Source organism: Anomaloglossus baeobatrachus, chromosome 1, assembly GCF_048569485.1.
Source record: "Anomaloglossus baeobatrachus isolate aAnoBae1 chromosome 1, aAnoBae1.hap1, whole genome shotgun sequence".
In the NCBI taxonomy this organism is placed as follows: domain Eukaryota; kingdom Metazoa; phylum Chordata; class Amphibia; order Anura; family Aromobatidae; genus Anomaloglossus; species Anomaloglossus baeobatrachus.
In genome coordinates, this window is record NC_134353.1 from 582,050,008 (window position 1) to 582,069,657 (window position 19,650).

The window sequence follows — 19,650 nt, forward strand, 5'->3', positions numbered from 1 at the left end:
CCTTTAAGTTAATACTTTGTAGCGCCACCTTTTGCTGCGATTACAGCTGCAAGTCGCTTTGGGTATGTCTCTATCAGTTTTGCACAGCGAGACACTGACATTCTTGCCCATTCTTTCTCTGCAACAGCTTGAGCTGAGTGAGGTTGGATGGAGAGTGTTTGTGAACAGCAGTTTTCAGCTCTTTCCACAGATTCTCGATTGGATTTAGGTCTGGACTTTGACTTGGCCATTCTAACACCTGGATACGTTTATTTGTGAACCATTCCATTGTAGATTTTGCTTTATATTTGGGATCATTGTCTTGTTGGAAGACAAATCTCTGTCCCTGTGTTAGGTCTTTTGCAGATTCCAACAGGTTTTCTTCAAGAATGGTCCTGTATTTGCTCCATCCATCTTCCCATCAATTTTAACCATCTTCCCTGTCCCTGCTGAAGAAAAGCAGGCCCAAATCATGATGCTGCCACCACCATGTTTGGCAGTGGAGATGGTGTATTCAGGGTGATGAGCTATGTTGCTTTTACGCCAAACATATCGTTTGACATTGTGCCCAAATAGTTTGATTTTTGGTTTCATCTGACCAGAGCACCTTCTTCCACCTCGTTGTTGTGTCTGACAGGTGGCTTGTGGCAAACTTAAAACGACACTTTTTATGGATATCTTTCAGAAATGGCTTTCTCCTTGCCACTCTTCCATAAAGGCCAGATTTGTGCAGTGTACGACTCATTGTTGTCCTATGGACAGACTCTCATACCTCAGCTGTAGATCTCTGCAGTTCATACAGAGTGATCATGGGCCTCTTGGCTGCATCTCTGATCAATCTTCTCCTTGTTTTGAGATGAAAATTGGATGGAAGGCCGGGTCTTGATAGATTTGCAGTGGTATGATACTCCTTCCATTTCAATATGATCACTTGCACAGTGCTCCTTGGGATGTTTAAAGTTTTGGAAATCTTTATGTAACCAAATCCTGCTTTAAACTTCTCCACAACAGTATCACAGACCTGCCTGTTGTGTTCCTTGGTCTTCATGATGCTATTTGCGCTTTAAACAGAACACTGAGACTATCACAGAGCAGGTGCATTTATACAGAGACTTGATTACACACAGGTGGCTTATATTTATCATCATCAGTCATTTAGGACAACATTGGATCATTCAGAGATCCTCAATGAACTTCTGGAGTGAGTTTGCTGCACTGAAAGTAAAGGGGACGAATAATATTGCACACCCCACTATTCAGTTATTTATTAAAAAAGTTTAAAATAAGCAATAAATTTCGTTCCACATCACAATTGTGTCCCACTTGTTGCTGATTCTTCACCATAACATTAAAATGTTTATGTTTATGTTTGAAGCCTGAAATGTGGGAAAAGGTTGAAAAATTCAAGGGGGCCGAATACTTTCGCAAGGCACTGTATGTATGTATGTATGTATGTATATATTATATATATAATATATGTTAGGGCCAGGTGGACGGGTAGACCCAGGAGGTGGATCCACTGGGCCGAACACCTTACTGAAGGCAAGGGGTCCGGTAGCCGGAGCACTACAGGTAGCAGGACAGTCCGTGCAAAAGAGTGGAAAGCAGAAGTCCCTGGGACCACGGAGTCACTGATGGTAGTCCGGGTGACGGAGCTCAGGTTCGGAGGCCGAGATGTTGTCAGGCAGAGTCCGGAACCGATGGAGCGAGAGGATGGATCACCACAGGGATCAAAGATGGTACGGACTGACGGGATGGCAGATAGTCAGCGTTCGGGGTTCGGGAATCGGCAGGACCGGATGGCGAGGCAGGAGCGGCTCTAGAAGAGAGATAGGTGAGTATATCACAGAGACAAGGAGACCTGACTCCTAGCTTAGGAAACAAGAAAAACAGGCCCCGCCCACTTGGACATTAAACCCCTTTATACCCTGTACCTGTGTGTTCAATCTCCTGTCTGTGGACGCTGGCCCTTTAAGAAAGGGTCAATGACCGCGCGCGCGCCCTAATGCGCATGCGCGAGGCCCGGGTGCCAGAAGCCAGGGCAGGGAGCGTCGAACAGGAGGCAGGGGAGCCGGGCTGGAGAGAAGCTGCCGGCGGACGCTGGGAGCGGGGACCGGGACGCCTGGGGATCATAGGTGAGGAGGCCTGGAGGCTGGAGAGCGGGGGACGCCGGACAGAGGAGCCGGGGAGCGAGCCAGGGAAGCCGGGGAGCGTGGCAGGGGAGCCGGGGAGCTGGACAGGGGACCCGGGGAGCGTGACAATATATATATATATATATATATATATATATATATATATATATATATATATATATATTATTTTTTAAATAAGCTAACCCTGTAACACCCCCATGACACACATAGAACATCATGTGCAGGTGTCAGTTCCTCCATCGTAACATGCTATGTCCGTCATTGATTTAAACTGTCACTCTATAAATGCACCGTGACATTTCTGTGCCAGCAGCAGTCACCGATTGCTGACCAGCATGGCAAGAGATGTCAATTACAGCGGACCCCACTCTCTGATCGGTCAGTAAATCTTGGGGAGAGATCTCTGCATCAAGCAGCGCTGTGCTGGAGAAACCAGTCAGACTCTTCCCTCCCTGACTGGTTTGGTCAGTCAACTTGTTCCCCCATTTCTGTTCATAATATGGTTTATTTGAAATGACGCAGAGTTTTAGACAACCATATATACACTCCTCAATATTGAAATTGCAACATCAAGAAAGAAATGTACTGGAATTTTGGAAATCACAGGATTGATAGACATATTAATAATGATAGGCAAATGAAGAAAAGAATGGAAATAACATTTTAAAAAAATCTTGATTTATTTAGTATTCAGTATGAGTGCCATGCACAGAAATACATGCCTTTGTATGTTATCAATATTAATAGTTGGTTAAAGGAATGTTCTGCCATGCTAAACATTCCTCAAGATCATGTAAGTCATCAACATCCGCTTCTGGCAATTTCTTTTGCAATTGCCGACCAATGAAATCTCAGATATGGTCGATGGGAGACAAGTCTGTAGATGCTCAGGTAATGTTAGCTCATTTAGATCACACGGACTGCTCACAGTAGCACCAGTGTTATGCTGGAGCGAACACAGGATTAGTGGGTCCACGGGACTGAATATATCGTTCACCTGCTTGGAGGTGCGAACTGGAGCAGCCGCCGAGTATTCATTAAAGTCACCGGTGGTGGCAATAGGTACACATGCTGGTAAGCAGTCGGAGAGGGCAGCCCCAGGGGATCTGCGGTACCTCGGGAGCTGGCGCCACGGGTACAATACAGTCTCTGGTTGTAGTAGCAGCCGGTGTCGTGGTTTCTGCCGGGATGGATGCGGTAGCAACGGCTGATGTGGACACTTGTGGCATCGGATATTGTGGTAGACGGCTGGCGTGGATAGTTGCAGCAGACCGGTAACACACTGAAACACAGATACCAATCAGCAGCAGAATACAACACAATGACAGCAGCAGCACATTGGGATCTGAGAACTAGCAACGTTAGGAACTAGTTGCCCAGGCACTTCCCTAAAGGGAAAGGTGCTTTAAATGGCTGAAACCTCTCAGTTGACCTAAGAGGCACTTCTTTGCCAGGGTGTACTGGTCCTTTAAGAAAAAGGGCGTGGCCATGTGCACACCCTATGGGCATTCCCAGGAAGCCTGAGCGATGTGTGCAGGCCCCAAGGGACAGCAGCATGAACCAAGGATGGGGCAGCCAATGCAGGGCAGCCTGGCAGGTGAGAGAAGCAACATCCCCTGCCACTGAAGCGGGGGAAGGTTAGCGCTGGGATGCCAGTATGGGTGTTACAACCAGTAACATGCAGATTGGCTTTGTTCTATTGAAATATGGCTCCTGGAAATTTTAGAGAAATTCCCATACCACTGGTACCTATCTATGTAATGCCGATCTGTTAGTGTACTGGAATAAAAACTATTGGGATCCGGCAAACATACATATTTCCACCTCACACTATAATCCTGGGAGTGGGACCTGTATAAAGTCCTCTTGATGGTGTTTCCCATGTGATCTCCAGACTAATCTCCGGCTATCATTGTGTCCAAGACAAAAGCGGGTAGGACTCTTTGCTGAAGAGGATAGACCTTCATTCCAGTCTCCATTGCCTCATTCTAGCTTCTGCTTTCCAATTGAAAACCACTTGTTTAAGTCCACAAAGAGGCTTTTATGAGAGATTATGCATTACACTGTTTCTGGATTATGATGTGGGGTGGCATGATGTACGGTTGCCAGACTTCTCTAGTATTTATTCCAGGTACAATAACCACTCTGCTGTACATTGATTTGGAACAAGTTGTACGTACAAGTGTACCAGGACCAGTTTTTCAACACTACATCTCCAGGCCGCATGCTGCTTGTTCTGTTGTAAGCAGACTGCTTGGCCTAAACATGTTACCATAACCTGCAGCATCTCCACAGCTGTCTTGATCACATCTGGGACATTTTAGTTTAGGAATTGAAAAGGGAGCTTCCAGCAGTGGATCTTGATGATTTGTGTGCCCAAGTGCATTCAGTGTGGCAGAACATTCTTTCCACAACCATAATTAACCTCATTGATTTCAGCCAAGGAGTATAAATGCATGGATTCCTACTTGTGGCCCTCTTACTTGATACTGTGAAATTCAACATGCTTTGAAATGAGTTTCTCTTTTTTCCTAATTTGCATATAATTAACATGTCTGTCCATCCTGTGATTCTCCGAATTTTCATCATTCCCTTCTTAGTGTTGAAATCTTATGACATATATACTTGTAATGATGGAGCCTGTCTTATTCATGCTGACTGTGGCTGGGGCAGCAGGAGTCACCTTATACAGTGCTGGCCAAAAGTATTGGCACCCCTGCAATTCTGTCAGATAATACTCAGTTTCTTCTTGAAAATGATTGCAATCACAAATTGTTTGGTAATTCTTAAGGATCACAGCTCAGAATAGTTATGTTTCAATTCAACGTGAAGGTTTACATTAATTAGACTTATGTGTAGTTCTAACGTTGATCGTATGATGTAGAAAAAGTGTTTTTTTGTTTTTTTTTGTAGTTTCCAGGAGAAGCTGATCACCTCTAGCTGTCATCCACATCTGGATAAGGTATATGGCACAATTACGCATTTGCTTTGTTATACTTTTTTAAAGAATAGGAAATGTACCTCTCTGATTGTAGAACATTGTAACCTCACTGAAACTAGGTATTGATGGTGATCCATGAAATAGAACTGTGGGAATAATACAAACTGTAAATTTGAAAGAATAAATACATATTTGTTTCCAAGAATATACAAGGGTTTCCATTTTTGGTGACCCGGTAAAAGGTGTGATCTGTATCCAATCTTGGTTCTAATTGTCATATATCACACAGAGCGGTGGTAGTCTCTTAAGGCCCCTTTACACACTGCAACATCGCAAACGACATCGCTGTAACGTCACCAGTTTTGTGACGTAATAGCGACCTCCCCAGCGACATTGCAGTGTGTGACACACATCAGCGACCTGGCCCCTGCTGTGAAGTTGCTGATCGCTACAAATCTCTCAGGACCATTCTTTGGTCCTTTGTTTCCTGCTGTGCAGCATGATCGCTAGAAAGTCTCAGTGTGTAAAGGGGCCTTTACAGCAACTTTGTTAGCGACTTCCATTTCAAAAAGCTGCTTTACAACGTCCCCAATGACTAGCTAGGTCGTTCTGCAGGTCCGTATCGCTGTTGCGTCGTTTTCCAGGTTTGCCTGTTTGACAGCTCACCAGCGACTCACCAGAGACTTTGTAGGGATGCCGGCCAGGTTGGGATCGCTGGTGGGATCGCTAGAAAGTCTAAGTGTGTAAGGGTACCTTCACACTTAGCGATGCAGCAGCGATCCGACCAGCGATCTGACCTGGTCAGGATCGCTGCTGCATCGGTACATGGTCGCTGGTGAGCTGTCAAACAGGCAGATCTCACCAGCGACCAGTGAACAGCTCCCAGCCAGCAGCGACGTGCAAGCGACGCTGCGCTTGCACGGAGCCGCCGTCTGGAAGCTGCGGAGACTGGTAACTAAGGTAAACATCGGGTATGGTTACCCGATGTTTACATTAGTTACCAGCGCACACCGCTTAGCTGTGTGTGCAGGGAGCAGGGAGCCGCGCACACTGAGCGTTGGCTCCTTGCTCTCCTGGCTACAGTACACATCGGGTTAATTAACCCGATGTGTAATGCAGCTACATGTGCAGAGAGCAGGGAGCCGCGCACACTGCTTAGCGCTGGCTCCTTGCTCTCCTAGCTGCTGTACACATCGGGTTAATTAACCCCATGTGTACTGCAGCTACATGTGCAGAGAGCCGGAGCCGGCAGCACAGGCAGCGTGAGAGCTGCAGAGGCTGGTAACTAAGGTAAATATCGGGTAACCACCTTGGTTACCCGATGTTTATCTTGGTTACAAGCTTACCTCAGCTGTCAGACGCCGGCTCCTGCTCCCTGCTCGCTTCATTTGTCGCTCTCTCGCTGTCACACACATCGATCTGTGTGTCACAGCGGGAGAGCGCCTTTGAAGAAAACGAACCAGGGCTGTGTGTAACGAGCAGCGATCTCGCAGCAGGGGCCAGATCGCTGCTCAGTGTCACACACAGCGAGATCGCTAATGAGGTCACTGCTGCGTCACAAAAAGCGTGACTCAGCAGCGATCTCGGCAGTGAGCTCGCTGTGTGTGAAGCACCCCTAAAGGGGCCTTTACAGCCTGCTTTTAGACAAAGCTTTTGTGTCTTACCTGTATCTACAGAATGCCAATAATGATTTCCTCCCCATTTGTAAGATCCTGTATTGACACTTAAGCTCCTATCAGCTGCAAATCAAGCAATGAGAATAGGCTTCCTAAACTGTGGAAGTGTTTTCTAAGGGCATAATAACTTTGGAGACACACAATGTCAGCTCGGGAACACTTGCTGGGGGACAGTCACTATTTCTTTTTTCATTGTAATGAGAGCCTTAATTTTAAAGATGTAGATCCAGGGCACAACCTTACTCATGTACATGCTCGGGTACATAACAATGTGCAGCTTCCTGGATGTCAGAGTCTTAGCAGGTCACTTATCTGTAACCACAGAGTGCTATCTGAGATTTTCTACAAGGATTACATTGAACGTTTGCCTTTTCAGTCTCTAATATACTTATATTACTGTTTTTAGTAGGGAGTGACTAGAAGAAAGGAGAGGATCTGGTACAGTCCATTAATATGTCATGACATCCCTCCTGTTCAGGGATATGCTAGAGCTCAGCCTTTCCATTTCACTATTAGGCCAGGTTGACTCGGCTATATAAAAAATAAATAAATAATCATTTTGATCCAGAAAACTCAGGACAATTTTTTTCTCTCTTGTCATCATGTCTAATCAAAGAAAAATCCAGCCACAATTATTAAAAATTTACAGGACACTATATAGTTTCTTATGTATCTGTAAAGAACGGATGCTGCACTGGCTTTCTACGACAGCCATTTTTTTTCACACCCACAGACTTGAATGTGTAAGCGTCACCCTACACACGGAAGAAATTAGTGGACAATGTGATTTTTTTTTTTAACACTGAGAATCAGTCAGTAAAACAAGCAAACAAAAAATGCACTGGTCCATTCACTAACATTGGTCCTAGTGCTGTGCGTGTGTAGTCTGCTTATTTAAAGATTGCCTGAGACTGAAAAAGTCGCGTGAATGAGCCCTTAAGCCCCCGTCACATTTAACAATTTACCAGCGATCCCGAAAACGATACGACCTGATAAGGATCGCTGGTAAGTCGCTGGGAGGCCGCTGGTGAGATATTACACAGTCAGACCTTACCAACGATGAGCGACCTGTATAATGATCTCGGCAGCGGTGGGACCCTGTTAGGAGGTCATTGTTAGGTGTCAAACACAGCGATGTGTCCTGTCCAGCAGGACATCACCTTTGAAGAAAATGGTCCGGACCCTTCGGCAATGATTAGCGATCTCGCAGCAGGGGCCTGATCGCTGGTAGGTGTTACACATAACGAGATCACTGGCGAGATCGTTACTGCGTCACAGAAACGGTGACGCAGCAACGATCTCGTTAGCGATCTCATGTGTGTGATAGGACCTTTACAGTGCTTTTCATGAAGAATCTAGGTGATAGGAATATATTAGGGGATTGCTTTACTTCCTCCAGCTAGGTGTAACATATCTATGATATGAGAATTCTGTTCCTTCCGTTTCCCATTGTACTTTCAGATCCACTCCATTAAAATGCGGTTACAATTCAGAGATTAGAGAAAGTTAGCAGAATGCACTGTGTACACTGTCCTTATGTACTGTAGCAATGGACTCATTGTTATTGCAGCCATGTCTGGGAGAAAGCCATTTTTATGGTAGGACAAAACTGATCAACTTGGCTATTTACATACAATAGTCTTGGCTGTTGGGATTGTAAACATACCTATACTCATATGTCTGTGTTGAAACTTTTCCTACAATTTCTCATTACTCAAATTAGGTACATTTATAAAAAACATACCATGCATGTATACATACACGATTACTTCCTTGTATTTGCAAAGTAATTTGTAGTTGGTCCATTTTCCTAAAAACTGGCCTTCAAGCATTGAGTCAAGCTCATTGCATCATAATAATTGGGATGTTTTTTGTTATTTCACCCTGTTTCTGTCCAAGCTAAATGACCTTCCCACCCGCTGTGTCCTCCACTAGTAAGCCATTGTAAGGGCTACTGGAGCCCTATTCTCCTTCTCCTTCCACTTTACTAAATGGCAGAATTAATTTTCATGTCCATTACACAGAAATAAATGTTAGCTATAGCTCAAGCTGTTCAATACATTTTATGACAATTTATTGTGAGCGAAAATATTAATATGCCATGTCCGATTTTGGATTGCCAATCATATTGTCTCCTGAAGACATATCTGGGTATGAGTGAGCTGGCTGACTGCCATCTAATTTGTATGGCGGCCAAAGCTCCCATACACATTAGAGTGTAGTCTGGACCCATCGATATCGACTGACATTAGTATGTCTATTGGAGGCCTTACCTACTTAAGTATATATGCCTGGGCAGTGGAGTGGACACAGCAGTATAGAACAAAGGTAATTAATTTTCCTACTGTGTATATTTTCACACAATGTTCCTTCCGAATATTGTTGCAGAAAATTAACTTTGGTTGTGCATAGTAAATAGCATTATCCATTGTTTTGTAACATGTTTTTTTAAATATGGTATAAATGTTTATTGAGGGATGCGTTTAGATACAACTAGTGAAGTAAGCATTGAACATATAATCAATTTTCTAAGTAAATTTAGTGATGTGTAATAATGAGAAATTACTCAGGGAAAAAGTATTCAATATGAAGAAAGAAAGGTGCAAAAAACCAAGGAAAGTGATGACACCAGCTGAAATGTATTAGTAATTACAAAGCAATACTGCCACTTAGTGAAAAATAATATCAGCTGGTTTTATTGATGACCTATAAAAAGTTGTCATTGCCAGAATGTCACACAAGAAATATCTCATGATGGGTAAAACCAATAAGCTGACTAATGACCTTTACAACCTTATTATCGCAAAACATTTGATGCATTGGTTACAGAAGAATTTCTAAACTACTGAAGGTTCCATTGAGCACTGTTGGGACCATAATCCAGAAGTGCACAGAACGTTTCACCATAAACCAACCACGACCAGGTGCTCCCCGCAAGATGTAAGACAGAAGAGTGAAAAGAATCAGGAGAGTTGTCCAAGAGCTAAGAATCACCTGTGGAGACCTACAGAAAGACCTGGAACCTGCAGTTTATTTTTAAAGAAAAAAAATTGTTTAAACTGAGAGTCCTCAGTGGTTGATACCTTTTATCTTCAAAGAAAACAATAAGAGAGAACTCAATCTTTTTGGCATGTATGCTGGGTTGCCAACTGTACAGAAATTCCAGGACAGTCCATAAAAATAGGGCACTTTTTTGCCTTGTCCATAAAAAAATGTAAGGTGTCTGTTTTTGTTGAAGCTGAATAATTTTACTGTATGTAGATTATTTTTACTGTAATTATCATCACTTCACAGGTTACAGTGAATGCAGCTGATGTCTTCATATCAGACGTGTGGGCTGGAGGCATGTATCACTTATAATCATAATGATTTGTTAATTTTTTACAAGCTTGTTAGAAAACTATGTCTGTGATTTTTTTATTTTTTTATAAGCTGTCCAGAAAAAAAATTCAAGTTGGCAACTCCGCCTGCATGCATGCACACCACACAAGACTCCATTGCTGAACAAAAAGCATGTTCACGTGCATTTAATGTTTGCTCAGCAACATTTAGACAATATTGGGAGAATATAGTCTGGTCAGATGAGACCAGAATTGAACTGTTTGGATGCCATAATACACACCATGTTTGAAAACCAAAAAGCACTGCATATTACCCCCAAAGCACCATACCAACAGTAAAGTATGGAGGTGGGACCACCATGGTGTGGGGCTGTTTTTCAGCATACTGCACTGGCAAACTTCATATAATTGAAGGAAGGATGAATGGACAAATGGACATTCTTGATAAAAATCTGCTGCCATCTACCACCAGGATGATGAAGATGAAAAGAGAGTAGACATTTCAGCAAGACAATGATCCCAAACACACAGCCAAGGAACCTCTCAATTGGTTTCAGAGAAAGAAAATAAAGCTGCTAGAATGGCCCAGCCAATCACCTGACCTGAATCCAATAGAAAATTCATGGAAGGAACTAAAGCTCAGAGTTTATAGAAGGAGCCAACAGAACCTTCAGGATTTGAAGAGTGTTTGTGTGGAAGTATGGACCAAAATCATACCTGAGGAACGCATGCAATTAGTTTCGCCATGACGGAGGCATCTTAATGTTGTCATCATCAACAAAGGCTTTTATACAAAGTATAGAATAAATTTCAGTAAACGACGTGTGTTCAATACTTTTTTCCTGTGTTATTTCTCATTGTCATTGTTATCCAAACAGGACCAAAAGAACAATGTGGTTGTCTCTGCTCTGCTGGAAAATAATGAGATGAAAGGTGGTTTATTTTAACACGTTTCAAAGGAAGCCTCACGTCTTCTTCAGGAAAGCCACCAATTTAGGCCCCTTTCACACATCAGTTTTTTGCCATCAGTCACAATCCGTCGAATTTTGAAAAAAAACGTATCCGGCGACGAATGCCGCTGGATCCTTTTAGTTTTCATCGACTTGTATTAGCTACGGATGGCCTCACGTTTCTGATCCATCGAAAAATGTTTGTCTGTTGGACGGAGACACCGTCCACAGTAACGTTTTTGTCTACGTCGAAAAAACAGACAGTGACGGATATGTCGCCATCCGTCGTTTGGTAGAATGGAAGCCTATGGGTGCAAGATCCGTCGTAATCTGTCAAATGACGGAATCCGGCGATGGATTCCGTTTTTTTTAACTGAGCATGCTCCAATTTATTATTTAGCCCCCAGCTAGTTGCATCTGTCGAAAAACGGATCAGTCGCATAACTTTAGCCACAATCTGAGACGGATCCGTCGATCCATCGAGAAAACAGATTGTGACTGATGGCAAAAAACTGATGTGTGAAAGGGGCTGTAACTGTACATTCCTTTTTGAAAGTTTTTCTGCATGATGTTCAAAAATTAAACCTAATGAAAAAGGAGAAACACAGAACTCTCCATAGTGCTGATATCCTTCCAAAATTAATGATAATGGCAAAATCATCAAAGGCGTAAGGTATTATACTGACTTTTTTTGCGATGTGTTACTACCAGGTACAACATAGTTTCCAAACCAAACTTTGGTATGTCAGCTGTAGCTCAACCCAAAATCCTGGGCGCTTGTAAAAAACGCCATTTGGAGAAGAAATACCTAAAATATAAATAAAATAGGGTAACCAATGGCGCTGTTCACGTAGAGAGAGGCAGAATCGTTTTTGGATAAAAAAGGCTTTATGGGAAAAAGGCTTTAAGGCTGTATGGGCTTTGAATACTTAACGGGAATGTGCCATATTTTTTTATTGCATCAATTGAAGAAATGTAAAATACTATTTATTTATTTAGTTTTATTTATTTAGTTTTTTTAAATGTTAACATTTTTTTAATGGTTTAAAATGTGAAATATACTTTTAACAAGGTTTGATATTTTCCACTTTTAAACACTAGGGGGAGCAATTGCTAAAATTTGCCATGAGTATCTAGTGTACTGTTAGCTCACATTATGACTGCTGTAAATGTGGGCGGATTCTGATCACGTGTGTGACGTCACCCCTCCCCTTCTGGGCATTTGAAAACTCTCTGCATCATGCTCTGGTATTATGGTATTTGGTGCGCAAAGTGTATCTCTCACTGGGATTAGATGAGCAGCGTGTATTGCATTCTTGGACTAACTAGTTGCAATGTATCGTGTTGGGATTTGATAGGCAGTGTTTTACGATCTGAGATTAGATACACTGTATGCATCAAACGCTGGACTAAGATACACGTAGTGTATCAAGCTCTTGGATTAGATATGTGATCTGCAACACACGGTGGGATTAGATACAGGGCTCAGCAAATTGTATCACAAAAAATGAGATTAGATATGTGTACTGTATAATGTAGTGGGATTGGATACGTGGACTGTATAATGCGCTGGTGTTAGATGCGCTGAGTGTATAATGTGATTGGATTAGATGCACATCTCTGCATCACGCAATGATTATGGGAATAGATACACAAAATGTATCACACACTGGAATTAGAGGCGTGGAGTGTATTAAGGCACTGGGATTAGATGCGTGTATCTGCATAACACTCTGGTATTATGAGATTAGATAAACGTAATGTATCTATCACGCTTGCTGGGTGTAGCAAGCGTGGCGAGGTGCGTTCAGACCTACGTGCGTCTGATACACAACAAAAAGCACAAGAAAAGTGGGCACCGGGGACATAAAAGCAATGGGAGGCCCTGGAACTAGTGAGAGGGGTAGGTAGGCACCTCCTAACTACACCTGCAGCTGTCCCTCCTCTCCTCACCAGGACCCTATAGTAGCACTGACTAGTGAGGGGCAGGTGGAGTTCATTAGATCTCACCAATGCACTAGCAACACACCAGGTAAGTAACGACAAACAGGGGGAAAATTAACAACCAAAAGGAAAAATTGAGTAACACATTTTTGGGGTTCATTTATCTTTTGCTATCCCTTGTGAAATTAAACATTTGGGATAAAAAAATCATTTTTTTTACCATCATCACAGCCCAATGTTATACTGAGAAGCACCTGTGGGTTCAGGATACTAATCAAATCCTTGAAATAATAAATAATAATATCTAATAATAAATCCTTGAAAGGTAAAGTTTCTAAAATGTCACTTATGGTGGGGATTTCTGCTGCGTGTTCCGTTATTTGGCTTTGACAAAACTGTATTGATATACATATGTGTGGATTACATACGTTTTTCATGCTTTTCCATTCACTAAAAGCACACGTTTTTTTTACTTGCATTTTTTCCTGCATGTAATGCACATCTATGGGGAAAATCTGCAAAAACTCAACCTAACCACAAGAGAAATTGACATGGTCAGTTTTTGCTGAGTAAAAGAGATGCCCAGTGGACAGGAGACTTCCATAAATCCCATCCACTTTGCTGGAACTGTAAGACGCTGCATTTTTGATGCAGTGAAAATATATAGTGTCACTAACTCACCAAAAACTCATGGTGGGCACACAGCGTAATGGTACAAATGTAGGAAATAAAAGTGCTGCATGTTTTGTCTTTATATTAGTGGTAAATTTAGGGATATTATTATTATTTATTTATAGAGCACCATTGATTCCATGGTGCTGTACATGAGAAGGGGGTTACAAACAGAATACATATACATGTTACAGTAGACAGACTAGTACAGAGGGAAGAGGGCCCTGCCCTTACGGCCTTACATTCTATAGGATTTTGGGGAGGAGACAGTAGGTGGGGTGTAGGTTGGGCGGCAGCTCCGCACAGTGGTGGGGCGGCAGCTCTGCACGGTGGTGGGGCGGCAGCTCCGCACGGTGGTGGGGTGGCAGCTCCGCACAGTGGTGGGGCGGCAGCTGTGGTGGTGGTGGTGAAGCAGTGAGGTCATTGAATGTTATAGGCGTTATATAGGTATATTTTTTTATAAGCGAAGTACACTGTGTCGTGAGCAGTTTCTGATTCATTGGATATGGGAAACATAATGGATTCCTGGTCAGGAAGAGTGAAAACTGTCTGTAGTAGAAAGAACTGAAGTCGTCAGTGGTTGATACCTTTTAATGGCTAACTGAAAAGATGGTAATAATAGCAAGCTTTCGAGACTACTCAGGTCTCTTCATCAGGGATGGTATAACACAAAGTGTTATACCATGCCTGATGAAGAGACCTGAGTAGTCTCGAAAGCTTGCAATTATTACCATCTTTTCAGTTAGCCATTAAAAGGTATCACCACTGAGGACTCTGTTCTTTTAAACAATTTTTTTTATCTCTACTTCCTAACACGGTACAAAGATATATTTTACTTGTAGTAGAAAGGAGTTCCATTACCGTGTAGCCTTTATCCTAATATATTTACATCAGCTTGACCCGATCTTTAGTGAGCAGTTGATCATTAATGTGTACCTGGAACAACTCTTTTTGTAATTGTTCATCATTTTTTAGCTTTATTGTAGGCTTTAATAGTTTCTTAGATTTTTTTTCTTTGTCTGTAATTACAATTGAAACTTAAAAGTGTCTTGAAATCCAGGAATCTTCCTGTGCACAAATGTGTCCTCTTTACAGCATGAAGTGTAAAGAGGATTAGCAGTTAATTGGGCATGTTGGTGTTAATATGTCTGTGATCTGTAGTTAATTATCTTTGTGTTTGTCTCCAATGGTCCTGGTCTTTCAGTGTTTGTCCACATTACTATCATCACAGTTCCACAGATACCATACATCTAAGGGTACCTTTACACTTAGCGATGCAGCAGCGATCTGACCAGCGATCTGACCTGGTCAGGATCGCTGCTGCATCGCTACATGGTCGCTGGTGAGCTGTCAAACAGGCAGATCTCACCAGCGACCAGTGAACATCCCCCAGCCAGCAGCGACGTGCAAGCGACGCTGCGCTTGCACGGAGCCGCCGTCTGGAAGCTGCGGAGACTGGTAACTAAGGTAAACATCGGGTATGGTTACCCGATGTTTACATTAGTTACCAGCGCACACCGCTTAGCTGTGTGTGCAGGGAGCAGGGAGCCGCGCACACTGAGCGCTGGCTCCTTGCTCTCCTAGCTACAGTACACATCGGGTTAATTAACCCGATGTGTAATGCAGCTACATGTGCAGAGAGCAGGGAGCCGCGCACACTGCTTAGCGCTGGCTCCTTGCTCTCCTAGCTGCTGTACACATCGGGTTAATTAACCCGATGTGTACAGCAGCTACATGTGCAGAGAGCCGGAGCCGGCAGCACAGGCAGCGTGAGAGCTGCAGAGGCTGGTAACTAAGGTAAATATCGGGTAACCACCTTGGTTACCCGATGTTTATCTTGGTTACAAGCTTACCTCAGCTGTCAGACGCCGGCTCCTGCTCCCTGCTCGCTTCATTTGTCGCTCTCTCGCTGTCACACACAGCGATCTGTGTGTCACAGCGGGAGAGCGCCTTTGAAGAAAACGAACCAGGGCTGTGTGTAACGAGCAGCGATCTCGCAGCAGGGCCAGATCGCTGCTCATTGTCACACACAGCGAGATCGCTAATGAGGTCACTGCTGCGTCACAAAAAGCGTGACTCAGCAGTGATCTCGGCAGTGAGCTCGCTGTGTGTGAAGCACCCCTAACTGGTGCTTCACACACAGCGAGCTCGCTGCCGAGATCGCTGCTGAGTCACGCTTTTTGTGACGCAGCAGTGACCTCATTAGCGATCTCGCTGTGTGTGACACTGAGCAGCGATCTGGCCCCTGCTGCGAGATCGCTGCTCGTTACACACAGCCCTGGTTCGTTTTCTTCAAAGGCGCTCTCCCGCTGTGACACACAGATCGCTGTGTGTGACAGCGAGAGAGCGACAAATGAAGCGAGCAGGGAGCAGGAGCCGGCGTCTGGCAGCTGCGGTAAGCTGTAACCAAGATAAACATCGGGTAACCAAGGTGGTTACCCGATATTTACCTTAGTTACCAGCCTCTGCAGCTCTCACGCTGCCTGTGCTGCCGGCTCCGGCTCTCTGCACATGTAGCTGCTGTACACATGGGGTTAATTACCCCGATGTGTACAGCAGCTAGGAGAGCAAGGAGCCAGCGCTCAGTGTGCGCGGCTCCCTGCTCTCTGCACATGTAGCTGCATTACACATCGGGTTAATTAACCCGATGTGTACTGTAGCTAGGAGAGCAAGGAGCCAGCGCTCAGTGTGCGCGGCTCCCTGCTCCCTGCACACACAGCTAAGCGGTGTGCGCTGGTAACTAATGTAAACATCGGGTAACCATACCCGATGTTTACCTTAGTTACCAGTGTCCGCAGCTTCCAGACGCCGGCTCCGTGCAAGCGCAGCGTCGCTTGCACGTCGCTGCTGGCTGGGGGCTGTTCACTGGTCGCTGGTGAGATCTGCCTGTTTGACAGCTCACCAGCGACCATGTAGCGATGCAGCAGCGATCCTGACCAGGTCAGATCGCTGGTCGGATCGCTGCTGCATCGCTAAGTGTGAAGGTACCCTAAATTTAGCTTTACACTGGGCATTTTAGTGTCATTTACCCTCTTTTTGGTAAAACAACAGCTGGTATCTGTTGTCGGTGAGCTAACGAAAGATAGGATTTTCCATTCACATACAATTTTTTTTTTCCCAATTTTGGATTATGCTATTGAATTATTACTATTGATTTTAGTTGGCAAAAAACACAATTTAGGGTACTTTCACACTTGCGTTCAGCGGAGTCCGTCACTATGGAGAATAGCGCAGTCCGTTAACGCACGTCGCTATTCTCCATAGACTTGTATGGACAACGCACTGGACAATGCACTGTAACGCAAGTTGCATCCGCTGGACGACGCAGCGCCGTTATTTTGACGCTGCGTCGGGCGGAAGAAACGCAGCATGTAATGTTTTTTTCAGCCGTGCAATCTGTAGGATTTCACTGCGCATGCTTTTTTTTTTTTTAAATCACAAACTTTTTTTTGTCTCTCGGTGGCCGAACGTTCAGCTGAGCACCCGCCCGCCGGCATGTGAGAGCGCTCAGCTGAGCGACCGGCCGCCGGCATGTGAGAGCGCTCAGCTGAGCGCCCGCCGGTATGTGAGAGCGCTCAGCTGAGTGCCCGGCGACTGGCTATTGAGAGCGATCAGCTGATCGTTCACAATAGTCTGCTGCCGGTAAAACTGTAAAGAAAAAAAATAAATAAATAAAAAAAAAATAAAAAAATCTTTCCGTTGTTTTGTATGATCCGTAGCATCCGTTGTGCCACTATATGCAACGCATCCGTTGCATCCGTCACACAACGCAATGCTACGGATCCCGTCCAACGCAAGTGTGAAAGTAGCCTTCTAAAAAATGCATGAAAACCAAGTTTTATTTGCAGCACCACTGACGTCTTTACCCTAAAAAAAGCTTGTTTTGAATCGAGCTGGAAATAATTTTATCTTCGAATTATCATATTCCTATGCCCAACTGTTATCCGGGTATGTGCACACGACATCTGTATTCCAAAGGCAGAGACGCAGAGTTGTTCTAGGCGAAACCACTTAATCAAAACGCCAACAGTCTCTTTCCTTAGTCAGCTTCGCTGGCGGCTTTGCCATCGTCTCTTGCTCTACCCTGAAAGTCTGAATATGTGCACAGCAGTGTCGTTCTTAGGCTATGTGCGCACGTTGCGTCGGAGTACCTGCAGTTTATTCTGCACGTTTTCCTTCCCTTGGTTTTTGACAAAATGGCTTTTGACCATTTTTTAGCGCTAAAAACGCATGCGTATTTACCGCGTTTTTAGTGCGTTTTCAGCGCTTTTTACCTGCGTTTTCACCTGCGTTTCTGCAGATGCGTTTTGTAGATCAAGACACTGAGAAATAAAGTTGAAATAGTCAAAAAGAATGAAAAAAGAGAAAAAAAGTATAAAATTAACTTTTAATAAAACTATATGGAAAATTATCAATTTTAATGAAATAATAGTGGTTATGCACATTTTAACAGAAAAATAGGTAAAGTTTATTATTTTTTAACATTTAAATTTTCGGTTATTGTGTGTGTGTAAAGGAACATTAGAACCCATTAATTTTTGGCCAGAAAAGCATGCGTTTTGGGAGCCAAAAACGCAGTGGAAAAGCAGGTAAAAAGCATGAAAAACGCAGGAATTGTACTTTTGGTTGCATTTTGCCAAATCTCATTGACTCCAATGTTAAGGAAACGCTGCAGAAATGGCAAAAACAACTGACATGCTGCTTCTTTTTCAGCATGGTTTTTGACCACAAATATGCAAATTAAACGCTGCAGAAAAAAAAGCAAAGTGCAGACAGGATTTCTGCTTTTCCCATAGACTTTGCTGGAAAACAAAAATGCATGCGTTTTAGCGCAAAAACGCTGCTGCTAAAAACGCTGCAGAAACGCGGTAAAAAACGCAACGTGCGAACATAGCCTAACATTGCTGTTCATTTTGTTCCTTTTTAGGATCAGTTTTGCAATACGTTTTCAGGCGCGTTCCAGACAAAATACCCAGCATGGGAACGTAGCCGTAAAGGCAGGAAATGTTAAAGTTTGATCATTGTGATTTATTAGCTATATTATTATTATTTATTTTCCTTTTTTTATTCTAGATTTTTTTTTTGTTTTGTTGATGCTAGATATTTTTCTGAAGTACAATTCAGCACAAAAAAGGTAATTAAAAAAAGTCACATACACATACCTTCACACAAGCTCCTTTAAATTGAAACCTGAACTTAAAAATAAAAAATCTTAAAAGTTTTCCAATTACAAAACAATAAAAAAGTTACCGTACGTGGTAAAGCCACATCTTTAAGTCTAATCTTTCAAAATATATAATTCCTTAATCCATACAGTAAATGTCAGGGAGAAAACTTCAGTAGTGCATTTTTTCAGTCACTACAAAAAATGGAATTAAAAAGTGATCAAAAAATTGTATGTACACCAACTACAGCTGACTCCTCAAAAACATGGACTCACACAGCAGCAGCAAACGCCGTAAAGTAAAAAACAAAAATCCACAGCATGTGTGTTTTTTTTCTTCACAGCATCACTATCAATTTAGATTTAATTTCCCCATTTTTCACTACATTGTAATATATACTGTATATTATATGTGACAAAACCCAAGATACCTTGCTCTAAGTAAAGAAAAAGTAATAGTACAAATAAATAACATTGGGTTCATGACAACACTGTTTTTCATTAAAAAAAAAGCGTGAAAACCATACCGCCACTATAAGGTGTACCTAATCTGGACCTTCCTAACCTCCAATATTAAAACCTAACCTTATGTCAGATGACCTCAGTATAGATGGGGCAGAGCTGGAATGGTCCCCAACTGTTCAGACACCTGCCCATGGGAGGAGATATAAATATATATATATATATATATATATATATATATATATATATATATATATATATATATATATATATATATATAAAATAACTAGCCCACAAATGGGGGGGGATGTACCTGTTTGTATGAAGAAACAGAAACTAAAGGTAAAACAAAAAACAGACAAAACCTG

The 19,650-nt window shown here is 43.0% G+C and overlaps 1 protein-coding gene across 2 annotated transcripts in view; it reads left to right on the forward strand.

Moving 5' to 3' along the window:
- Positions 1 to 19,650, forward strand: part of LOC142296397 (zinc-regulated GTPase metalloprotein activator 1B-like) — a 116,125-nt gene that overhangs the window by 76,672 nt on the left and 19,803 nt on the right. For both annotated transcript variants that reach the window (XM_075339977.1, XM_075339988.1), the window contains exon 12: positions 5,046 to 5,094. In XM_075339977.1, the coding sequence (XP_075196092.1) occupies positions 5,046 to 5,094 (49 nt within the window). The remainder of the gene's footprint in view (positions 1 to 5,045; positions 5,095 to 19,650) is intronic.